Raw genomic sequence first — 24912 nt, 5'->3', positions numbered from 1 at the left:
AGAATCTCTGGAGATGGGAAAATGAAAATATATGCACTTGTGTGGAACTGAAAAGTAGCAGTGTATACTTATTTTTGCCTTAAGTCCACTTCTTACCTAATCACTGAAAACTCTTAAAAAATGGATATCTTCTTCAAATTCGAATTTCTGAACAACTTGCTAAGTCACATAACACACTATTTATGGAATGTGCTGCTTAAGCTCAAAGCCACCTTGACAAAAGGTGACGGGTGACAAACCTGTTACAATTAAGGCATTCTGCCTGCTGAGCACACCCTCGGTACTGCTGCTCTTAATTACTGACCACTCCAACGTAGCATAGCAAATGACCCAGCCAGTGACCCATCCTTCATAATTCTCTTATAAATGGGCAACCTCCTGCTTTGCTCTGAACATTCAAAAGTTATGAGTAACAAATAATAAATTAATATTTATAAATGAATAATGAAACCAGCTCTTCTTTGCATTTTGTGAAAAGGAACTGAGCTCAGGATGAAGTCACACTGGCAGGTGGTGAATAATTGTGGTGCTTTGCCACTTCATCATCTGTCATCCTTATTTGTTTAAAGGCAACGAAGCATTGACAGGGCTTATTAAACTAACCCCGTGACTTCTCTCTCCCTCTCCCTCTCCCTCCCTCTGGCTTTCGTCTGGCTTGCCAGGATCATTGACAGAGCTTTCCAACTGTCAGAATCCATACAAGGAGGGAAAAAAAAAAACTTTAACAAAAAAAATGACAAAAAGAAGAGTCTGGCAAAGAAAGGCAAACCAGGAAAGAGGGGAATCACCACTCCCTGTGGACTGTTCTCTTTCCAGTTGGAAGGCCTTTGCTTTTACCTGCTGTGTTACTGCCTTATAGCCTGCTGTCTTCAGATCCTACAAGCACTGGAAGGATGGGGAGACCTCCAAAGAACACTAGGTTGCTGCTGAAAGTGGTGTTGATGTAATTTCTTTCCTGACAAAATTTGACATCAATGCCACAGTATGGTGTAGCCACAAGAGAGATTATTAATCTAGAAGTTAGGTGCTTTTTAAAGATTTCTAATTATATTTCTGCAAAGGAACAAGTAAAGTTTATTCCACGCTGAAAAGAGAAGGAAAGATACACAACATTTTGGCTGTGGAGCTTTTTTCAGGTGTGGAAGAAACATTGCGCTTCTTTTCTTCTCTTTTCAGCATGGAATAAGCCTTTACTGGTTCCTTTGCAGCCTAGGCATGCTGACGCAGCTACTGTACCTACTTGAACTAATAATATTTCTGTTGCCTTGACCAGACAATAACCCTAGTCACCTGGGCCTCTGTGTAAAGCACCAGAAATACAGCTGAAGGGGGCCTCTCTGATAAGCAGCACTACATTTGATAATGTCATACCTGTCACAAACTGTAATTTCTGGGTTTAAAAGGTATAGCACTGCAATATTCTTTGCTCCTCTTGGCTCTCTCTATCAAGAGATGTTGATCACAACATCACCAACCACAAGACCGCAACTACTGTTGTTCAGGTCAGAACTTTAACTTTAGTTCAAGAAGCCAGGCTGAGAGAGACAGTAAGTCTGTATGTCAAGAGAATTCTACCCAATATTCTTCCTTCAACAGAAGGTCCATTTGACCAATTGCTCTTTCCTGTTGACAGCCTCAATATCAAAGCATATTAAATAATTCTATAGCCTGAAATGAATCAAGTTCTTCCTACCAAGTCTAACACTGGGCACAGCCTTTTTGAAAAAGTGAAGTTCTACACAATGCTGAATTCCTTGAGGAGCCAACTTCAGTTCCAGGCTAAGTACTGCTCTCTATGAATCCTGGGATATCCCCGACACAGATTCTGGCAGCTGACAATAAGCCCAGCTCAGCTCTTTTTTCAGACTGGCCAATGATCAGACAGTCTGTATAAAACTTTGATATTCACATTATATTCTCAAGAGTTAAATTATTATTCCAAACATATTTAAAAAAGTTTATTTCACGACAGAAAATGAATAAAGTATATACAGCACTTGTCTTCAAGAATATAAATGTGATTAAGTATATGAGACTGATTTAAATTAACTTAACTGATTTAAATGAGATAGATAATGGCAAATGTTTTAGGTGAGGAATATTAATGCTGATTTCGTTCATTCTTATCTTTGTAATCCCTGAGTGAATAATTTACCTTTTATATCATGGCAGATTGATTCACATATATATTATAACACCTGTTGGTTTGCTATGCATGTTTTGGGGCTGTATTAATAAATTGAATTGAATATTAATAAATTGAACTGTATATTTAGATCTTTGTGCAGCAAATGCATGTTCTGCTTGGTTGATCCCTAAGACCCATAAAAGCAGTCTTTCAGTAAATTAAAAACATCATTACAGTGTTGACTGGGAACACTTTGCAGTGATTTGTGACTTCGTAAATAATCCCATGACACTGTAAGCGTACGGTGTTAACCTTGATGTCCTGACTCTATTCTACTCTGGTCTTTCTCATGCTGTCCTTGGTAATGTTTACACTTAATTCAACTAGTCTGTTCTCACTTATAATAATTCTCACTTCTCTGCAAGATTTACTGTATTGTGGGACTGTTGGTGCACACAGGCAACCATGTGTCACCTAGGTGGGTGTTGCATTTCGGTGGTGAAGAAATCAGTCCAGTTATATATTCAGAACATTTTAGGATCATTTGAGATGACTATCACCATATTAATGGAATATTGTTAATAAGTGCTAGATTTTACTATAAAACCTAGACTTCTCATTGATATACAAAACTTGCACCAAATGCAACTTTCATTCATAATTGTAACATTCTTAGATTAATAAATTATAACAAATGTATTCCAGGTAGTGTCTCCTTGATGTTTTTCATCTACACTGAACATCAAAACAATCAAATCACTCTATTTATTGATGTAAGTTTATACAAAAATAAAGTTTATAGATTTTGGTAATCGATTAAATGTTTTTGTTAGCATTTTGATTAAATGACTGTTGCACAGGCACAAAATCACCTTATTAGTGAGAGAGTTTGTCGAGTGTACCATGATGAGATTATTTAACCTGTTGACTATAAAGCCTGGTGAAAATAAAAATAGAAAAGCAACACTATTGTTTCATTAGTGTGTCTGAGGGCCTGACTAAGTTTGACTAAGGTGAACTTGTCTGCAATCAAGAGCACAGCAAAGATATTTAAGTCCTCTTTAGAGATTAATCATTTTGTATGATATTCAGAGATGCAGAATGATAAGCTAGTGGTTGTGTAGACCAGTCACTGGGGAGATTCGAGTGTGATGATCTGGCAAGAAGTGTCATGTCACTAAAGAACTCTACTTTTAGAGATTAATGGCAACCTGTCTGTTTGTTACTACATTGATCAAGTCCTGGGGCCTCACTTGTTGCTCCTCCTGCAGGCTCAATGTGACCTCATCACAGCAGGATGACACACTTCCTCATGCTGTTTGCATTACACCAGCTTTCTTGCGAGATGAGAATGTGGTAGATCTGATGCGGATGTTCTGCTTGTCAGACTTGCCCTGTTCAATATTTCTGGGATAAGCTGGGATGGTGTACAGTATGGCATCTAGCACTGAGAGACCAGTGAAATAACACATGCTTGTCCAAGCTGCGGGAGAGGAATAGAACAGAATCACCATGACAGAATTTGCAAATTGAAGTAAAGCATGTGTCACAGATGTACAGCCTGATTTGCCTCCAATGGTGGTCACATGACCTGCCTGGTCTGTTCAATAAAATACCCCAAAATGCCCATGCACCTGCTACAAAGACGATCCTGTCATTTTCCTGACAAACACTCAATGAAATTGCTTAATTCTCTGTTTATAGCATTCATTTCCACTCTGATTTCCGGAAAACACAGAAATGATAGGATTCCTGTGCAAAAAAAAACTTTGGTTCATTCTGCATTCCAGGAGGGGGAACATTTGTCCCCATATTTCATAACTGGAATATGAACTGGCCCATGTGTATGGAAGAAGACAAAGCAAAGTCACAGTGGAAATTGTATATCACTTGTTCTGCTCTGGAAATCTAGCTTTCACCCTGAACAAAATCATCAACATTCTCTGGCTTAACATTTAACATGTATCATAAATATAAAGATAGTCAAAATTAAAAATATCATCTTCTTTATGGATTGTTTCTTTAAACAGTTTCACTTCCCACAATAGAAATGTCCTGTATTTGCTCTAGGCTTTGTTAATAAAAGACAAACATTTGTTATACTTCATGGAAGAATTGCAAAGGCCTATTCCTTTCTCTTAGTGAATACAACAGCACTAAAAAATAAATGTTCTCCACTAAAGAGCATGTATTGCACTGTACTGTATATACGTTCTGTTGCTCATGTGCAAAAAGGTGTTTGAGGGGCACTGGCCAATATAGTATGTCACTCTCATTTCTGCACCACAAGTTCATAGCAGGGATGACTTTTAGCACAGAATATCTTCCAAGAGTCTTCAACTCTCTTTTCAAGGTTATTGGTTATATACATGTAATGACTTTTTCAACTAATTTAGTGGGTAGGCAGAGCTTCACCTGTTTTTCTGACATTACTGCTAAAATAAGGCAATAGGACACATAATTTACTATGGTAAAAATGTGCAGGTTCTTGCTGGTTACATCATCTTGTTGTCTTTGTTTTTTTATGATCATTTATATATCCAGGTTAATGGAAAGGATGGTGAAGGTTAGATAAAAACAGATCCATAGTAATTACTTTATGTCAACCTCTGTACTTAACGTTTTTTTTATGTAGCCAGGGTTACAATTACATGGTACCTCACATCTTTTCCAGAAGCTTCTGACAGTTGTATTAATAGGTGCTTTGTTCCTGCCCTCCTAATGGAACAGAAGTCAAAAACTGACTGAGAGCTTGCTTTTGCAAATGAAAAACTTTTGCCTTACAGCACTTAAGAGCAGTACTGTAGATATGTTACAAAAGAGAAGAGGTCATGCAGTCCTTATAACTTATTTGGTTTCTAGTAACTATGTACAGTAATTTGTGGATCTCATCCAAATACTTTTTCCGAAGCCAGAGAACTTCAACAACATGGCTGGATATCTTAATCCAGACTCCCACAATGCTTTGTAAAAAGTGTATCCTGGACTTCAGAAAAGACTCAAGCCTAGAACGAAGATAGAATTCCACATGAAGGCAGGGGAAAAGGATAACCAAACTTTGCTTATTGAAGAATTTCATTACACTTGAGTGGGATACTTTACCCAGACTGCTCTCAAGTAAGCAGCTAAATAAGCAGGTACCAAATTTGTATGCCAACCAATTAATGATAATCAATACTTACTGCATTATTATAAAATAAAATCTATAATTGATATTGAATTATGTATTATTTTTATGCAGGAAATGTTGGTAATCCAAGAATCAGAACAACATTTCTAGAAAGACATTTACCACAGCTGATATCTCTTCATCAAATGTTGGTATTGCTATCACTGCTATTAAATATTTCACCTTAATGTGGTTTTATGTCATACACGTTAAGAAATATTTTAATATTTAGATTTTTCAGAAAATACTTCAATAGATGTATTTCATATTGAAATGAAGCATTTCAGCTAGCTGAAATTAATGCCTTTCTACTGATTTGATAGCAAAAGGAATCCCGACAAAAGTGTGATTCCTGTGACTTACGCTTCCTTACATAGAGGGGGTTAATAGGTTCGCAGAAAAGTCAGGACCTCAACACCAGAACACAGCTTACTTGGCTTCCTGAAAGCAGCAGTGGCACAATGTCACACTCTATTAAGTTCTCATTTTCACCACTTCAGATTCCTGCAGAGGGCACTCTGCCTCACGTCATGTACAATCAAAAAAATAATAATGACAATAATCATAAAGGCACAAAGTTTAAACAACCGCTATTAAAAAAAAAAATCACTTGTGAAGAAAACACTTTGCCGTCAATTTAAAACACATTTGGAAGTCCACCCCCTCCCTCAGCCCCCGTAACAAATCCATTATGGTTTTCTTTTCTGCCTTCGGGAAGGGAAAATGAGCATGCACCTTTTCAGCTCGGGTACAAATAGATCAATGCAAAGTGAGACAGCCATTATAGGGCTCCATTACAGAAGACACTCACTGTTTACGCATGTAACTGTAGATGATGGTGGGTGTGGGGCAAATATTGTTTAAATAAAATAACGTCTGTGTTAAATGTCTAAAAAAATCCAAAAGGTTTGACTAAAGCTTGAGTAAATAATTCAATACTTCCTGGATATCTGCTAAGGTAGTAAACAGATTTCAGCATGTCCAGATCTGTGTGGTTTACACAATGACTAGACCTATGCTGGGTCAGCAAATAACTCCCATCTTGTGTTAAATGAATTGGCTTCCTATGAAATTTAGAGTGATTTTAAGGTTCTCCAGCTTCCATATAATGTCCCAAACAATCTAGTTCCAGGTCACTTTAAGGACTTGCTTTAATAGAGCCCAAAATTTAATCTGAGTCCTGCTGACTCTACCTTAGACAGGCTCACAAAATGATTGATAGAGAATTCTCTTACACAGCTCAGAACTTCGAGCCCAAATACTGTATATTTGAGACTCTGCAGCTGTGGATATTTTGAAAAATGCACAGTAATCTTTTTAACAACAGTTTCTGCATTTACTCTTGGTTTTATTTGGACATTTTGCAATTTATTTATGTTTGCAAAACAAAAACATATAAAACATATACATTTGCATAATATATGTACAGGTCTTAAAACACTGAAAAATAAATACATTTTTATTAGCATGGCTCTGAGTGTAAACAACCTGATTCTGGCATATGTAAAAACTCACATGACCTCACTACTTTCTTGAGCTACAACAGCTACTAAAGAAAAGAATGGATTTAAGAAGGTAACAAGGGTGAAGTGGCTAAGCCAAAAAGAGGTTTCGGCTTTCAGTTCAAGCCTAATGGCCCAGATGTTGCTGGTTTGAGCCTCAGTCCATATCACTAGCCAGCTGTGGCCAGTATTGCCCACTGGGGTGGGGTGGGGTGTAGTTAAAGCAGGGTGGGTGTCAGTTAGAAAGGGTTGTAACCTTGCACCATTTCCATGATCAAGTGGGCTTTGCCACGCACCAGTATTCCAGACACTTCTAGAATAGACACTGCTCTCTGTCCTGCTGTGTGGAGATGCTGAATTGAAAAGGAAAAGACACAAATCTTCTCTGAAGGTTTGTGAGCATCCATCTGTTCATATACTCAGGAAAAAAAACACAAAATACAGATTGGCACTGCTCTCATATTTTACTGTTTTCTTTCATTGCACTAAATAATCTCTGTCACACTTAAGCGGTGTAGAAATGCTGTTAAGCACTTGACTAAGGATAATATAATTCTGCCAAATCCATCCTTTTCAACCTGATCTTTTATTTCAACCTGAAGAGAAATCCTTCATAATTAGACAGACTTAAGATTGTTTGAGCCCTTACAAATGTACTAAGTCCAAAGATAGAGGTTAAACTCCATAAAAATAAACAAATGTTGTGTAATCAGAAAATGAATTACATATAGATCCTTATCTATTTAATGATATTAATTCCATTACTTATGTGTTTCTAAGTTGTTTGTTGGCATACAGCCTTGGTCGTGTTTTCAACTAAATTCAGTCTAAATTAAAAAAAAAATATTCATATTTTGGTCAGTAGAGATAGCCTTGTCTATCCTCCTTCAGTTTGTTACTCCTACACTGTCTCCCAAGCTACAGATAAAACTTTTACAGCCGGTTCTGTTGCTTCCCACTGTTTGCAAAACCTGCCAGTTTAAGCAACTAATCTGTCACTACTTTTTTCTATCAGTCATTGCCATTTGTCTCATAGCCAGAGGAATGAAGACACCCACCCTTCAACTGCCATCACTAAATTGATTTGGTCACCAAAGATTCATGGAAGAACCTTCTATTTCAAATGAATAGGCTTGGAAATAAAATACCATTCTGAGAATACAGTTGCTCCTCTGAAATCATACGCAAAGTGCAGGAATTGCAAAGTATAACAGAGTTTATAATCAAATATTTTTTCTCACAGCAACTAAATGAAAAACAAAAAGCAATGATTTGTGTTCACTCATCATCTGTGTTTGGAGGCCTCTCTTTTAGACTCAGTAACCACTATACCTAATTTTAGCAATGCATACAGCCTTTGAAAAAATGTGCTCCACTCCTGGAGGTACACCTTTGAAACCTATCAGATTTTCTGTTCCAGCTCTGAGATTCAACCCACACTGAATCCTGTCCAGAAAGACAATTAACCAGGGCCCATTTCAAACTTCACTCTTTACATTCAGGTTGTTGAAGCTGTGAGAATAGTTGTTTTCATCTCTAATGGTCAGGGTTCCCCAAAGCTGCAAAGGGCTTGCTGCTTTCTAAATCTACTTTTTTTTGCCTGCAGACAATCTGAATAAGTGGCTCTTGCCTTATAGGTGAGGGGAAGAACACTCACCTTCAGGTCACACACTGTTTGCTGTTGAGAACTTTGAGTGCATGCTTAATACTTGGTTGCACTTTAAAACCTTTCGGAAAGCCCAGGCTAGTCACTGAAACATCTGTTATCACAAAGCAGCTATGTAAAAAAAAGAAATATATTTATACACACGGGAATTATTGGTTTAGACACTGCAGTCTATTCTTCAAACTATGGCAAACACCAAGGGGCCTTTTCTTTTATGACATTCATACTCCATTTTAATGTGTGAAGCTGGGGAAAGTTATTTTAAAATAAAAGACATTTTAGTATCTTTTTGTTGCAGTGAATTCATTTTTGTTTGGTATTATTTGCATAGTCAACTGCTCTCATAATCTATTCATATTCTTTAATATCATCTGGCAGACTGGGGTTACTACTACTGCGTCAAAGAAATATGTCCTGTTTGCAGTATGGGTGAAGGTGTGGCCTAACAATCTGGGTAACATATACAAGATGTATAGTATAGAAGGTGAAAAAGTAGGCCATTAAAGGGCAGCAAGGATTCTTAGTCTTATGAATTGTAGCCTATCAAGATCTTCAGATCTTGCACAGTAAGCTATACAAGCCATGAACTTCTTTCACAATGTAATGATCTACTGTCCAGTATATGAGTTAAATAATGGAAACAAAATACATTTACGCTAAATGTTATATCCTGATTCATCTGTTCAATATTGTCTGTTATCTGTTTAATATTAAGAAAGCTTGCTTATGCATAGGGAATAATTCCGATTAGATAAAATGGATTTATAAATGAGATAGGTGTACAATTAAACAAGACATGGTTAGTTCACACACAATATAATAATTGTGAAGCTCTAACTCAAATAACAGGATCTACTGTAATTGCAATTTTGTTTACAGTTTTGTGTAATTTGAATATAATTAATTTTACGTTAATGTACATTTTAATCAAATGTCCTGCATTTAACTGTTTAGAGGAGTTAGATATCACTTAATTTTCTATTATAAAAAACCTCCACAGAATATTTCCATTGGTGATTCAAAGCATCAGAATTTTACCCCCATCTTCCTTATTGACATCACATGAGTATGAACACACATGACATCAGAGACAGTTGTGCTTGCAAGTTTATATCAGTATATTTTGCGCTACACTAAAAGTGTAATTAACACTAATTCAAGGCAGGGTGTCTTTATACAGGTGTTTTAAAACTGGCAATGAATAAACCGTTTAAACAGCAAGGCAGTATACTGTAATTAATTTTAATTAATTACAGTGTAGTATCTATGTGGTCTTTAAAGACAAAAGCACTAACCCTCCTGTGGAGGCACAAGAGCAGGGTTATTACATTTACAGTCAAGATGTGAGTACCGATTCATGGGTATGCTTCAAGAGACAGCTTCAAAAAATGTTGGAGATGATTAATTTCAAACACAAGCAAAATGATCTCAACTACCTCCTCTTGCTTCTCACACTTCCACATTCCTGAGATAGTCAGCATAAGAAGAGTCCCTTTGCTGGATCACTGTTGAAAATATAATAATGTTTCTTTATTAGCCCTTTACAATTTCTTGCATTAGGAATTTGGCTTTTTCTCCATGGAGACACAGACACACAGACAGGGAGAGAAGCTTGGGGTCAGAGCACAGGATCTGCCATTATACGGTGCCCCTGGAGCAATTAGGGTTAAGGGCCTTGCTCAGGGGCCCAACGGAGTAGGATTCCTCTACCGGCTGCGGGATTTGAACCGGCAACCTTCCAGCCACAGGCGCAGATCCTTAGCCACAGAGCCACTGCTCTGCCCCTAACAAGATGCATAGAAAGATAGTCTGATTCAGACAGATTTTTTCTTATCTCATGCAATACCTTGGAGTGCCAGGGTGTATCAGAGAGTGGCCCTGAATGGCGAACTGGATCAAAGTGTAGCTGTTTTTAAAAACACTGGGTGAGGGCGGTTGACTCCCTTTTTCAATGAAAGAAAAAAAAAATTGTGTGCCATCGATGTTTGCTTTAATAATGACAGCTGTGCTGCGGCCCAAATTTAAATGTCTACACTTTCAGAAGGCTGCTTCTCTCTAACATTCTCCTTGTGAATTGGGAAAAGGGGACACTGCGATTTGTCTTTCCAATAGTCCTTGTAAAAGCTCCCAGCAACGCTACATTGCTTCCCCAATCCTAGAACTGATGCATGAGATATTCCACAAGTCTCTGATGTATTCTCGATCGTGTTAACAGCTATTGTTCCAGCAAAGGCGTTGACTGTTGTAGAACTTGGCATTCTGTCCCATCTATTTAATCCGAAATGCAGCAGAGTAAAGCCAATTGCTCAGGCAGAGCACGCTGGCTGAATTTTACTGTTATAATGCTTACAAAGCTGTGAAGGTCTGTGTGCCATTCAAGCCAACGGATGATGAAAACACAGGTCATCGGATTAATTACAGATATAATTTGCATACATTTGCATAACTCTTTGTAAAACCAAAACTGAGGCAATGATAATGCAAAATCTTGTAAATGTTTTTTTTAAGACACATAGCTCCTTTTTAAATAGAAGTTTACTTGAAAGAGCTTTTTCTTAGGAACTTTGATATTCAACCACTATTAAAAGGTCTCTCAGGAGGTTCAGGTTAATTGTAGCTTGCAGATCTTAAAGGGTGTGAATGATCAATAAGCAGCAAACTACATTTTCTCTCCCTCTACTTTCCCTGGTCTTGAAACATGTGAAGAAATGTCTGGGGCGTTTTTCTAATTGGCAAGAAAACAAGACCTAAAAGTTTGCTTTTGCCCTGCTGAGAAAGCGCCCTACTTTTTGAAACTTTTAAGTAAAAGCTCATTCCCTTGGCAAAACAAAAGTTGGTTTCTTTGATAAACTGCCAATGGCCTGCAGAGTGATCAGGACGTGCAGACATGGCACAGCTCATTTCTTGTTTCAAACAGGAAGTGCAGATCAGGTTCACTTATACCTATCGTTTGTTATTTTACATTAATTGTACATTAAGTATGGCCTGGGGCAGCACAGCTCAGTTATAGGTACAGTAAGTTTCTTTTCTCATGACTGGTGGATTCTTTGTTCAATCCCTGTTGCAGACACAGTTATTGTATCTTGAGTGAGGTATGTTACCCCAGTTGCTCTAGGCTACCCAGCTGGATGAAAGGGGAATAGCATTGCTGGGGACAAACCCTGTGACGGACTGGCACCCTGTCAAGGGTGGGTGTCATGTGTGTTCTGGTCTCTTTAACGCCATGGAAACCAGGGTAGCCTGTTGTCCAATGAGACAATGTGGCTCAAATATGTATGGCCTAAGATACAGAAGGTCTTAGGTCAAATTGAAAGTTCAGATGTAATTTAAAGTGAGCTCATGATAGACATGACCAAAGAATTAAAAAGGACCCAATAATTTTTAAAAATACACTATAATGCTAAAAATACGTAAAAAAGCACTGCAATAAGCTAAATTATTATTAATAATGCAATATATGTAATAAAACAAGGTGAAAATATATACTACGCAGGCTTAAAATTCAGGAATATCAACGTTGCCCTATAAGGGTACAGTCGGTCAGTTGCTTATGATGGGTGTTGTTTGTGTTTCACATACTTTAGCAAATTTTATGAACAATATTCATTCACTTTATTGATTGCAATTATTAAAAAATAAGATAAAAGATCAAGAAAGCACAGATCATGTATATACTGTATATATTATTCTCATATAATAGTGTGTTTGTGGGCTAAAAAATGTCATTCATGATTTACTGGATATTTGGCAATAACAGACACCCCTTCCTCCTATTATTCTGTTAAATAAATATATGGTGATATATTATATATTATATATATATATCATAGAAATATATTCTATGATGCACACGATCAGAGCAATTCTAGAGAGATTATCTGATGTGATATTACATGGTTAGCAGTTTTAAGTAAAGCTGTAGAGTTCTGTCATTGTGGCTGACAGCCACAACATAACACCTCAAATTCTTATTTTACCACCTGTTTTACTACTTATTCTGTGTAAATATTAGTAGTTGTCATTGTGTCTGTTCGCAAACATAGCTTAAATTATACCTCATTCATTCTGCAAATGTAAATTTTCTCATTGCTTCAAAGGATATGGATTTTTTTTCTTCATTTCTGGCCTGGAAATGAAGTTTGCACATGGACACATGGGACCCCTGTCAAAGGATTAATGAGACGCAACATTAACATTCATTGTTTTTGGTTCTCCATTCACACAGATAATCTCAGGGATATCTAGTTCAATACGTATGTTTGACAAATTGATCAGTAGCCAGGAAGCAGGTCTCTGGAGGAAGAAGCTGCAACAAGCTGTGACACTAACGAGTCATTTCAGTCTTAGTCTAGGATGAAAAATGTGAAAGAACTTCACACTAACCCACTCCCTCAGCTCCCAAACCCACCAGCTATGAATAAGCATAAATACAGTGTTATATACTGTACTGCATTGCCACAGTGGCAAGTTCTCCTTTCCAAGTGAGGAAATAACACCTACTGTATCTCTTCACTGGAAGTTCAGGAAAAAAACATTAGAATGTGAAGGAGAAAGGCTTGGTTTTACTCCACTCTCTTAATCACAACTTGGTGCTTCTATGCAAATGCAATGGCTTTCATTTGCAAGAAGACAAAAGGCAGAAAAGGCCACAACTGCAGCTCTCTCATCAACGGGAGTGATCTCGATCAATGTGCTGGCTATGAAAGTGCCGTTGGCTCCCCAGCCAGCTTCAAAGATGCTGACAGGAACAATTGACTCGGAAATCTTGGCGTCAAGCTGTCAAAATCTGAATCACACGCTCCACCACTGCAGGATGCTCTTCTCTATTCATTGCAGCTCATTCCTAACAAACTCCCCTCGCCCTCTGCAGCGTGGCGAGAGGGTGGCGAGCAGGAGGCGGCCCAGATTGATCTATTGCTGCCTGGCATGTGGGGTGCGTAAATTGACGATGGGGTGGCAAAGAGCTTTTAAAAAGACATTTGGAGAATACAGCACACGGAGAGAGGGAGATGGCTTTTTCAGCCAAAGTGAAAAGCTACGGTGTTTAAGGCTGCAGGTGTTGCAATGTCTGGACACAGAGCCCACATATTTCATCTGCTTGAGGCCTAACTGTTCTCTTACTGCAGATGAAGAAGTATTTTTGTTGGAAATTAAATCATGTCTACCACCCCCAACACAAGCTAATTTTGTGTTCACATGGTTAGCTAATTCGTAACCAGCTAGTCTTGAGGTTAAGGTTATGTTTAGACTAGGGAAAAAGGTTAGACCTTTCTGAAGGGTTAAAGGAAAAGCAGATTGGCTCTACCATAGGCTAAGATGGAGAAGAACGGTTAGTTGTCCTGTCCATTAAAATTGGTTGAGAGGTTGAGAGAGGAACCTGGTGAGACAAAGCAGGTTACAGTACAAACCAAGTCAGGGGGAAAGGATTTTACTGATATCTGGATTGCTCCAACCTCTATTTACAATTCCGCACTGTTTATAGTAACGGCTTTAATGAAAGTTACAGCAAACAGGATGCAGGTAACCTATAACTGGGGGTTCACATGCATACTGTAGGTCATGTGTGACCAGGTTAAGGGGACTTGCAGCATAAAGTCATTACTATGAGCCAAGAAGTAATGATGCAACGAGAGGTTCCAGATTGGACAAGTATAAAATGAAAACCAGGAAAAAAACAAAAACAAATTTCTTATTTCCTCAGGAGGCACAAAATTGCTTAATAGGGCATGCTCACCAAGATAGTGGTAAAACCTCATCTTTCACTGCACCTACATCTTTATATAGTTTTTGTTTAATTCATTTTCATAGAGAGTGCTCATGACAAACTCAAGGGCATCATTTAAGTTATCTGAGGACATGATTCATCAGCTTGACGGGTAAATAAGAGATGATATCGGTACATTTCAGGAGCAGTGGAAGAAGAAGTTCTAATCAATAAAACTCAATTCCTTGCAGATCTTGAGAGCTGATAATGAAACGTAATCCATAACGCAATTTTTCTCACTATTATATGCCTGCACGAGAGGGTGTAAAAGATGTAGTTATCAGCTATTATGAGCTAAATACTGATATGAAGCCTGATACTCAGAGAGATAGACCAAAGGCACTCTTTGGTCCTTTTAATTGCAAACCACTTGAGCCCTTTAATCCTTTTTAATCTCAGAGGAGACACTGCAGGGAAAGACTCAGAATGGGAGAGTGAAAGGAATAAAAAGATCTATATGAATATGAATATATATATTAAAGTGAGGGATGACTGGGTGAAGAAAAGACAAACCAAATTTCCTCAAGCCTAAGTGAAACAGAATCCACAGAAATCGATCAGCTCCTTGCATGGATGTCATAGGGTCAGGTGGTTTTTTGTACATTTTGGGAATCTAATTTGTGACTTGCTGTTAAATGTAGAATCCAGAGTCATTTGGGTACTTATCAACTTGGCACATACAGTATGTTATTTACTATCTCTAGCCACACCAGGAACAATCTGGGATCACCCTTCTTTTTACCGTTTTCCCTACGATCCAGAAATATGACAGAAAGATGTGTGAGTCAAGGAAATGTGGCAAATTCCTATCACAATCATGTTTATTGATAGTCTTATTGATTGCTAGCTCTTCTGAAATCGTGTCTCATTGAAGTTGATCATTCTTCTCCCAGTATACAAATAAACTGAGCTCTATAAAGGCAGAAGGGTGAGGTCTTGTGTGTTTGTGGAGGGGATGGCTCTTCAAGTACAGGCTTATATACATCAGCTACCTTATAGACATGCTCTTAAGACAGCTAGATGCTCGTTCTTTTCTAGTCTTGTTGAGAGGGATACAGCAAACCTACGCTTCTTTTTTCCAATATCAGTAAGATGCTCAAAGCTGCTAATGTCTTTTTTGTCTGGCTATCAACTTCTTGAATCAGCCAATATATACATAACAAAACATATAATTGGTATAAGAAAATACATTAAGTTAGTAATCAGTACCTTACCTCACCTCCCCCAATCATAACTATATTCTCTCCTGCTTTCACAACAAGTTTCTCTCATCCTCCTGCTGCTGATGGTATCTATGGGACATAATTCTTAGCTAAAATGAGACCTACTGCCTGTGCCTTTGACCCAGCTGCTACGACATTACTCAAAGCTAGTTTCTCAATTCTTTGCTCATTGCTCCTAATCTCATCAAGCCATCTCATCTTCTCCTTTTGGTTAAAGTATGCTGCTATCACACCTGTGTTAAAAAACCTTGGCCTGGAACCCAGGTATTTAACAACTATGGTCCTATTTGCAATTCGCCATCTCTCACAAAAATTCTGGAATGGACAGTGGCAGTTCAATTACAATCTCATCTTGGATCTAATGAGCTCTTTGAACCTTTTCAATCTGGGTTCAGACAGAGATGGAATACTGGAGCAGCCTTTGTTAAGGCAGTTAATGATTTGTTAATGACTATGGACTCTGGGCTCTTTATTACTTCTGGATTTACCTTAAATCCAGAAGAAAAGAATCCACCCTGAAGACTAGGCTCCTCCAGGTACAATAGGACCTTAAGTCCACCACCATGTCTGTGGAACTCAATTCCCAAAACCATTAGACTCTGTTTGCAGCTGTTAATATTTTCCAATCTAATTTGAAGAATGATCTTTCAGCTTTTAATGTGCAATTTAATTTTTCTCTTTTTTTTGGCCTTTTATTATTGCACTTTTCTCTTTTTCTTTTTACTTCTATTATTACGTATTACATTACCATGAATTTATACAATGCATTGACTTTTTAAATAGTAAATAAATAAAATTATGTTATAATTTCTACTATTGACATATAGCTTTCAAGGGTACTACCTGGTTGCCATCTACTGTACATTCTTTTGCTGATATTCTAGGCACTCTGAGCAGGAATGCTCTGTCACTAGAATATGTGCCATCAGTTTTCAAATACATTTAATTAACAGATAAGAGGAAAAAAAAGTGCACATCCTTTATTTGGGCAAAGCATACAAAATGAAAAAGTGATCTTCAATTTATCATGTTTATACTTTCAATTATTTAGAACAGTCTCTTTGAGTGTACAACAAACTAACTTTACAACAGGACATGTTTATTTTCTCATGTGTGAAGTACTTGTATAGGTCATGGTTCTCTCCAATATTTCTGCATTACTACTCCAATAAATGAATGGGTAATCAATGACAAATACATTTCATCAGTTACAAAGCCTAAAGCTGTGATTACAACATTAAAATGAACACCGTGGTTGTAATCCCCTTATGACAAACCTTAGGGCTGTTTCACTGGTGGTGGGGATGGAAACTGGTGGAGATGTGTTAATGTGATGAATGCTGGGATAGAATGGTCTAAACACTTCTAACACAACCAACTGGCGATTGACGGGAATTGGGATTGTCCTTCGTCTGAATGTTGGCATGAACACAAAGTTTAGGTAGATCTCTGGTAGTTTGTCACACTCTCCTGAAATGTAATTTATTATTCAATTTCAAGTTCACATGAGTTTATGTTCACTCTAAGATGTCAATGCACAATGAACATGAAGCTTACTTTGGTAAACCTCACATCTTTGGATCTTCTCACATCTAAAACTGACTTGAAACAATCTTTCAAGGTAGAATTAGCACTAATTTATCACAAACAAAACCAAAGCCTGATGGAAAAAATTATGTTTAATTAGCACTCCCTATGTTTTCATTTTCACCTCTGAAATTTGCTGTATGCTTTTACTTCACACAAAAGCAGAAGGCACAGAGCACAGCCTAAAAGCAAATTCAGAAAAACTTTAAATCAGCTTAAAGAGAAGATGAATAGTAATAACCCTTCCACTTCCAACACCTACTGCTCTTTGGTAGCTCCATTTTAATATAACAATAAATGCCTTTTCACTGATTTTATTATTAAATCCTGAGACTGAGACTTTAAAAATGTCTCTGAAGCAGAAAAGCAAAATTAAAAAAGTTTCTCCAAAACTGCTGGCACCCACACTTCTAAACCTCATTAATGTCACCCCTGCAAAACCTAAGGTGTGTGCATTAGAAAACATAAAGCTGAATTCCTGTGGTTGCACATGAAAAAAGTTTACTGTCTAGAAAAAAATGTTATTTAGGCTCTAAACGTTGATGTGCCTAGAACCACATTTTTTCATTTCTTTTTTCAAGTTTGGTAATTACGTTGCTGCTGTGGGAATTTTATGCTTTTGGTTGCAAATTAAATTTACTTCAAATGAAAGGGATCAAAGGCCAGTGGGGCTCGAAGGCGACAACCATGAAAAGAGGCACAAAAAGATAGCACTGTGTAGAGGTTTTTATGTAGGCCTGTGCAGACAGAGTAAGTGCTAAAAGGATAAGGTGTTTGGGATGTGCAAAAAAAAAACCAATAAGTATTAGTTAATAATTTCTATGTTCGAAAAAACAGACCAACAGTGTCAAAAAGATTTTGTTTTTTTGTATGTAAGAGGTCAGTAGGAGAAGACAATATGGAGGTTGTTGTTTGAACCACATTCCTCAGAAGGCAGTGGAGAGTGACCTCTGCTGGGTGACACTTGACTTGAAGTCAATTGGCCATCTGAGAATTAAGAACTAGGAAACGGACACTTGCTTTTGCTGCATAAGGAAGAGAACAGAACCACTGATATGCACTGTAATAAATGAAGAAGGGCACAAGGAAGGGACTGACATACTGACTGATGGGGTCGTGGAGAATTTATTGAGAGTTTTATGGGAAGTTTTTTTAAAGAAATGTTTGGGTTTTTGATGCTGCTAAGCAGCTTAGCTGCCCAGCTACCGACACAGAGAACCATACTGTAGATGAAGGAATTTAGTTGGAGCTCAAAAAAGATCTAGAGTTTGGGTTTTGGATGTTTAAATTCACTGTAAATAAAGATATTTGCTACTGTACCTCACCTCCAGCAGGAATATTCAGTATAAGGAAGTCAAGAAGGATACTACGAAAATTACAGTGCAGAGTGTGTCACAGTAGTTCGAATAACAAATCCCTTTGGCTTCGACTTGCATTCTCTGGATCTTCACTGTTGATCCTGAAGAAGTTCATTAGGTTGACTTTATCGATTTTGATATCCAAAGCATTTACTCCAACAGACTTCTATGTTTAAGAGTAATTAGCCTTAATACTTTTTACCTGTCAGTGCAGGGTATTTAATTAGGACAAGGTTCCTCTACTTTGAACTGCTTCCGAAGCTTAGCAGCATTGTCTTTTCTGTAACATGGTGTTACAGAACCATGTGTACACAATATTCTAAATGCTGTCTTACTTATGCAATGTCCAACTTCTCAAAATATTTTTTAAGGACATTCTCAGAGGTTAATTGTGTTGTGAGAAAGGTTCTGCTGAGCTGACAGTCTCAGATAATCCCCAATCTTGTTCTCCTGTTTTGGGTGGTCACGGCCATTATCAGGGAGTCACAACCAGTCTAAACCAGTGATTCCCAAGCTGTGCAAGCCATCTTACACTCAGACAAACCATAGCAAGCATTAGGTTAGTCCTTAGAATTGTAAGTAGTAATAATGATATGCGTGTAACACGTGCATTGTGTTTTATGGCAACCAATTACATCCAAATTGAGAATTCAGTATTACGAAAGAAAAGTTTTTCCTTTGTGTGGAGCAGAAATAATTACACTGGTGTCTCTGTTTCCCCATTACTGGGCACACAACAATTTCACAGTAGAGCAATCACAAAATAATGAAGTTAGTGAAGCAATTACACTCTGGGCTTGAGGAGAGTTCCATGAATATCAGTGAGACCTTTTTTCAGGAATAATCGGGACTTACTTGGAGAAGCAACACACCACATGTTTCAGATCCAGCTTTCAAATGGTGCTAATATTGATCATGTGAAATCCTTCAGTAACTCCAAATCAAATGTTGTTAATAGAAACAATACATTATCTCAACATAGGTTATTAGCCTGTACCATCCAATGGTTAACTTGCTTTTAAAAAAAAAACATAGAACCAATTGCTGTTGTGCACAGCAGTTACTAAAAAGCAATCACCCCTATAAGAAAAGTATCAAGAGGGGGTGAAGTAGAGATCACATGGCCAGTATACTGGAATGTCTGCCTGACACTATACTGTAGTTCCTGCTATTGCCTCCCTTTTTGGCTTTTTTTATTAAAAAATATCAGGGTCTGAGACAGGGGGAAGGTGAAGTGGAGTGGGGACTGACCAATTCTCCTGTTATTTTTTGGAGGACGAGATAGCCACGCTGGCTTGAATGAAATAAGAAGACAATTGAACCAGCTGAGTATAAGTTAGGTAGGCTGGGGGGGGGGGGGGGGTATGTGTGTCAACTTTCTGCTGTGACTTGGATTTTTCTTTTGTATGGAGGACTATTAGCCCAACAGATATTTTTTTTTGCATTTAAAACGACATTATTATTGCACTTAATCAAGATAAAGTTGCCATTTAAATGACATTTTCACATTTAAACAACATACTTTTTTTTGTTAAAAAAGATAACATTGCATTAAAATGTGATAATTACTTTGTAAACAATATTGCCTAACATATTAATATCTTGCAATATATATTCAATAATATTGTACCATGTAAAGTAGCATTGTGTTTAACAGCAGAGGAAGATTATCGCTATCTCTCAGTTTTCTAGTTATTTTGGTTGGGGGGGGGGGGAATAAGACTTTAAGTTAAAAGGTAAGATTAAGGACCTCGTTCACTTTATTATAGCTTCCCACTTTCAGAGCTGCTGTGTACTCTTTTAAATGGTTAGTATATTATTAACTCTTTGACATTGGATTTCACATTTGTTGCAAGTGAAATACATACTCTATATATCCTTGCAGAGAAGTAGCAATATAGATATCACAATAATACAGGAATCTCATTTGAAACAGCAAGATGTTTGTACATTTGCAAAAAAACATTACTATGAGATAGTCATATCTTCCGCAAAAATAAAAACAAAGTGTTTTAATTAGATTACAAATATAACATTTTCTGTACTGAGGTTAGGACATGATCTACGGTATTATCTCCAGCCAAAAAAAATGTATTTGGTTCATGACCCTACAACATTTGGTCCCGGTTAATTTAATCTGCTGCCCAAAGCCCTGGTGGACCTGGCTGACTTTGACATTATTCTGAGCGCTGATATAAATATTGTCATGACTTCCATAATTAAAACACAGAAGTTGATACAGACAAATGCCCTGAGTAATCTGGGTGCAGTAATATGTATTACACCCTTCAATAACTTCCAAGTTTCAATTTCATCCCATTACTGTCCCAGCTAATCCTTAATTATTTCACTGAAGATTGCTAAAACAAATGAACAACTGCAGAGGAAAAGAATGGAATAAAACAGAATGGGAGACTGCTAAACCGGAACCTAGCACTGTCCTGGGAACAGAGTGGGGGGATTATGGAGCTCCTACCTGTGCTTTCATCAATACTCTCCTCTGAGACATGTTCATTCTGATGAACCCATTCGCCGTTGCATTTAAAAAAGATCTGCAATGCAGGCATGGCACGGCACTGCAGCTTAATGGGGTTGCTCTTGATGATGTAGGCATCTTCTGGCTCTTGAAGGAAGTGTGGAAGTGTCCCAGGAACAGATGGAATGGAATCTGGAAGGGCATCACTGCTTTCACTTCCTGTAAAACCAGGAAAAAGAGACAAGCCGGTGACCTACAGTACTTCATGAAGGTCAAAAGGGATCTATGGTTGAAATGTGAAGGATAAACATGAGTTTCCCCCATGTTGAAGCTCAGCACATACTCAATCATTCCGAAGAGAAGAAGGGAAGAAGAAAAGGAATAATTTTTTTTTAAGTGTACAAGTATCTCACCAAACATTTGTTAAGCGAATACGGTATCGGCCTCAGCCTAGCAAATTTACCACAGTAAAATGTGCCCACCATAAACTGTGGCTATGGGTGCAGAACTGTTGGCAGCTATAGGGATTTACTAGCAATATTTAACAGACTGTTTAAAAGCCCTTATTTCATGCACCAATTAATGTTAATTTAAATACATGCAAATCTAAATAGAGCATGAAGACACATTTCAGCCCACTTCATCTTTCCTTAGCCTTTTTTTCAACCTTTTCCATTTTCCCATAGTTGCATACCGATGTTGTCATTTAATATGGAGAAACATTACAGTTACCACTTGAGATTGTGATCCAGGTATTGGCCTGGTGTGATGGATGATTTATTCAATCATGTTGTGATTCAGCCATTTGAACAATGGCCTTGGCCCCTCCAAAGACAATTCCCTCCAGAAATGAGAAATTTGTATCTGTCAAGGGAAAACTAAGACTTATCAACCAAATACGACAAGTAGGAAAGGATTGCTCCCACAATATCTGGGAGTTATGGTAAAAAAATCTCAAATCAGTCAAGCCATCCTGGAAGCTGTTTGATACTAAGAAACCATTCAGAGCCATAATGGCCTTTAGAAACTGCTGTGTCCTACAATCAAATTCAATTTTACACTGAAATCTAATCTCTTAGGTCTGCTTGCCACCTCCTGTATGTTTTTACATCAAGGAAATAAAAAGTGTAAAAGCAGATTCATACAGCACACTTGACTAACATTCCATTTAATTAAATCTACCCTTGAGATATTTCCACTGTCAATAAAAAACACTATTTTAACACAGCAGCCACATTCTAAGGAGTACACTTCATTTATTAATTTTGTGTTTTCAATGTAGAAATATTTTGTTTGTTTTACATTCCTGAACAGTATTCAAGGATGATGGGTAATTTCTGGGCTGGGGTTAGTCTGCTGGTGACCTCAGACACAGGCATGGAAAAGGATGGACACTTAAAACAAACTACTTTCAGAAACCCTAACTTTTAAGCATCTTCAGTGAACTCTGGAATTGTTGGCACCCCTTGAAAAATATGAAGAAAAAAGTCTTAATAAAATAAACCACATAGATAATGGCATATAATTAATACTCATATGTCAGGGGAATACTTGTCCTTTTTTTCTAAAACATTTATTTTCATTTTAAGGTTCATTTGTAAATAAGTAATGCTGTGTTACTCGTAAAACATAAGCCAAAATTATTGGCACCCTTCAAGAGCCCTTCAAATACAATCAAACACATCTGAAAAAGCCGCAAGTTGATACAGTACTTGTTTGAGTTCAATTTTGTCTTAAGGAACTAATGTGTGTACTTTAGAGACTTCCTATTTCCTTAGGATATAAAAATGATGAAACATGCACAGAAAACCCTTTTGTCATCCTTCAGCATGGAGAAGGTCAAAGAACTAACAACAGAAATGAGGCAAACCATTGTTGATCTTCACAAAGCAAATAATAGGTACAAAAAGTAAGTAAAACCTTAAAAATACCAATATCGACTGTCAGAGCAATAATTAAAAAATTCAACACCACTGGAACAGTGGTTAATTTGCCAGGAAGAGGACACAACCCCATCTTGTCCCCATGCGCAGTGAGAAGGATGGTGAGGGTGGCAAAGAAAAGGTTTCAGTTAAAGACATGCAAGGATTGGTTGCATCGTGGGGTCATCCATCTCAAACATGACTAATAGACGACACCTCCATGCCAACAAACTACTTGGAGGAGTTGCCAGAAGAAATCCCCTGCTGTTGCAGAGGATCAGATTGAAGCGGCTGGACTCTGTTGGCACTTTGACTGGGAGCGGGTGCTGTGGTCAGATGAGAGCAAACTCTTTGGCCACAGTCATCAGTCAAGGTATGCTTGACGTAAGAAAAGGGATGCACATACCGAAAAGAGCATCATACCTACTGTAAAATATGGTGGGGTGGAGGATCTTTGATGCTCTTGGGCTGCTTTGCTGCTAGTGGTCCTGGGGCCCTTGTTAAGATCGATGGCATCATGAGTTCTCAAAAGTACCACGATATTTTGCCATGGCTTATACTTTATACTTCTTTTTTTTTTCATACTTATCAAGGGGTGCCAATAATGGACTCCACCGTATGTTGGCATTAGCTTCAAGATGCATTTTAGGGAAACCCCCTTACCTATAACAACTGTCATAAGGGGAGGCAGAAGCTAATTTAAAGGAGTTTCCAAATATTCCCATCTTTAAATGCATCTTAACTTGCCCGAAAACTGAGATAAGACAGACCTTCAATTCCTTCCAAACTTGGGTATAAATACAAGACTCTAGTCAAATTCCTACCCTACCCTAGCGTTTGTTAAGCTACCACCTCTGCACTAACCCATTCACTACCACTAATCTAGAGACCCCTTGGTCTCATCCTGCTGGCCGGGTTATCTCCCCTGTAACTAACAGGGTAAAGTTAAATACCAGAACTGGATAATATATCTGATCTTTCAAACACAATTGTATAATTATTGGGTTAATTTATTTTACTTCATATCAGTCTTCTCTTTTCTACCTGTTATGTTTCATCTATTAAATGTACCACCTTGCTTTAGAGCTAGTTAAGGATTATATTCTGCAGTGGTGTGCATGTGTGGGGCACACAATCTGGAAGCCAAGTTTCAAACATCATTGTCATTCAAGAAACACTTGTTGGTGTCCCAGGAAACTGAAGTTTTGTTATTAGTGAATGATTAAAGCAACTAAGAATAGTAAAATTATTGACAGGAACTTCCTTGTGATGAGTTCAGTTTCTGTCAGAAATCAGAAAGATCAAAAGATACTTTTCTACTAATGCAGTGGTATTAAAAAAAGTGTAAATTGATAATCAATGGAAAATTTTGGAAGAGGACAATACAGTTAACACATTTTTACAGTTTGCGTATAGTTTTGCTATTTTCTACAATAAGATGTATTTAAAGGAGAGAATGACTGAAAAAATCCTAAATTACCTTCTGCTTCTATTCATGAGTTACAATAGAAAACTATTCCAGCGTATAGTGCAAGAAGGAAAAGAAAGAATAGTAAAGGTGCATAATGTAATTTTTTGACATTTGGAATGACATTCCAAAGTTCTCAGTTTTAACCTTATTGATTTTTTCTGCACAGGCTGATGTAACTCTCAGTAATCACTAGTGTAAAAGGCAAAATGTTCCTAGAGAAGCAACATTTGAAAATTAAACCCATTCCTTTCTGTTCACATTGGACATACAGTAACCTAGCCATTCAATTAAAGAGTTGTCATAGTAACTTGAAACAGCAAACTGTACTCACATTTCTTCATATCATCTTAATTAACTTTCTGTGTATCTCAGATTCTGTTTTAAGTAGTTTTATTACTCCCAGTAGTAGCAGTTAATGTCTCATACATGAAACGTGTCATTATTGTCTTTGAAGAGAAAATAGAAGAGGCTGAGACCCCAGGGACTAATATGTAATCTACAACCTGTTTCTTTTTCCTCATCGATAATAATTTGCAAGACTTTCACACAAATGCCTTTCGAACCGCTGGCTTATTCATCATTAAATTCTGTCTCCCGGAGGCGTCAAATACAAATTAACGGCACATTAATCACGGGAAATGCCCTC

General features: G+C 37.5%; 1 protein-coding gene across 1 annotated transcript in view; it reads right to left on the bottom strand.

Annotated features, from left to right (window-relative positions):
- Positions 1-24912, bottom strand: part of unc5db (unc-5 netrin receptor Db) — a 244701-nt gene that overhangs the window by 74135 nt on the left and 145654 nt on the right. Inside the window, exon 2 of the mRNA XM_088624196.1 lies at positions 20874-21092. Within this exon, the coding sequence (XP_088480322.1) occupies positions 20874-21092 (219 nt within the window). The remainder of the gene's footprint in view (positions 1-20873; positions 21093-24912) is intronic.

The sequence above is a fragment of the Lepisosteus platostomus genome, chromosome 3 (genome assembly GCF_059453375.1).
Source record: "Lepisosteus platostomus isolate fLepPlt1 chromosome 3, fLepPlt1.hap1, whole genome shotgun sequence".
In the NCBI taxonomy this organism is placed as follows: Eukaryota; Metazoa; Chordata; class Actinopteri; order Semionotiformes; family Lepisosteidae; genus Lepisosteus; species Lepisosteus platostomus.
This window is presented reverse-complemented; position numbering and strand designations above follow the sequence as displayed.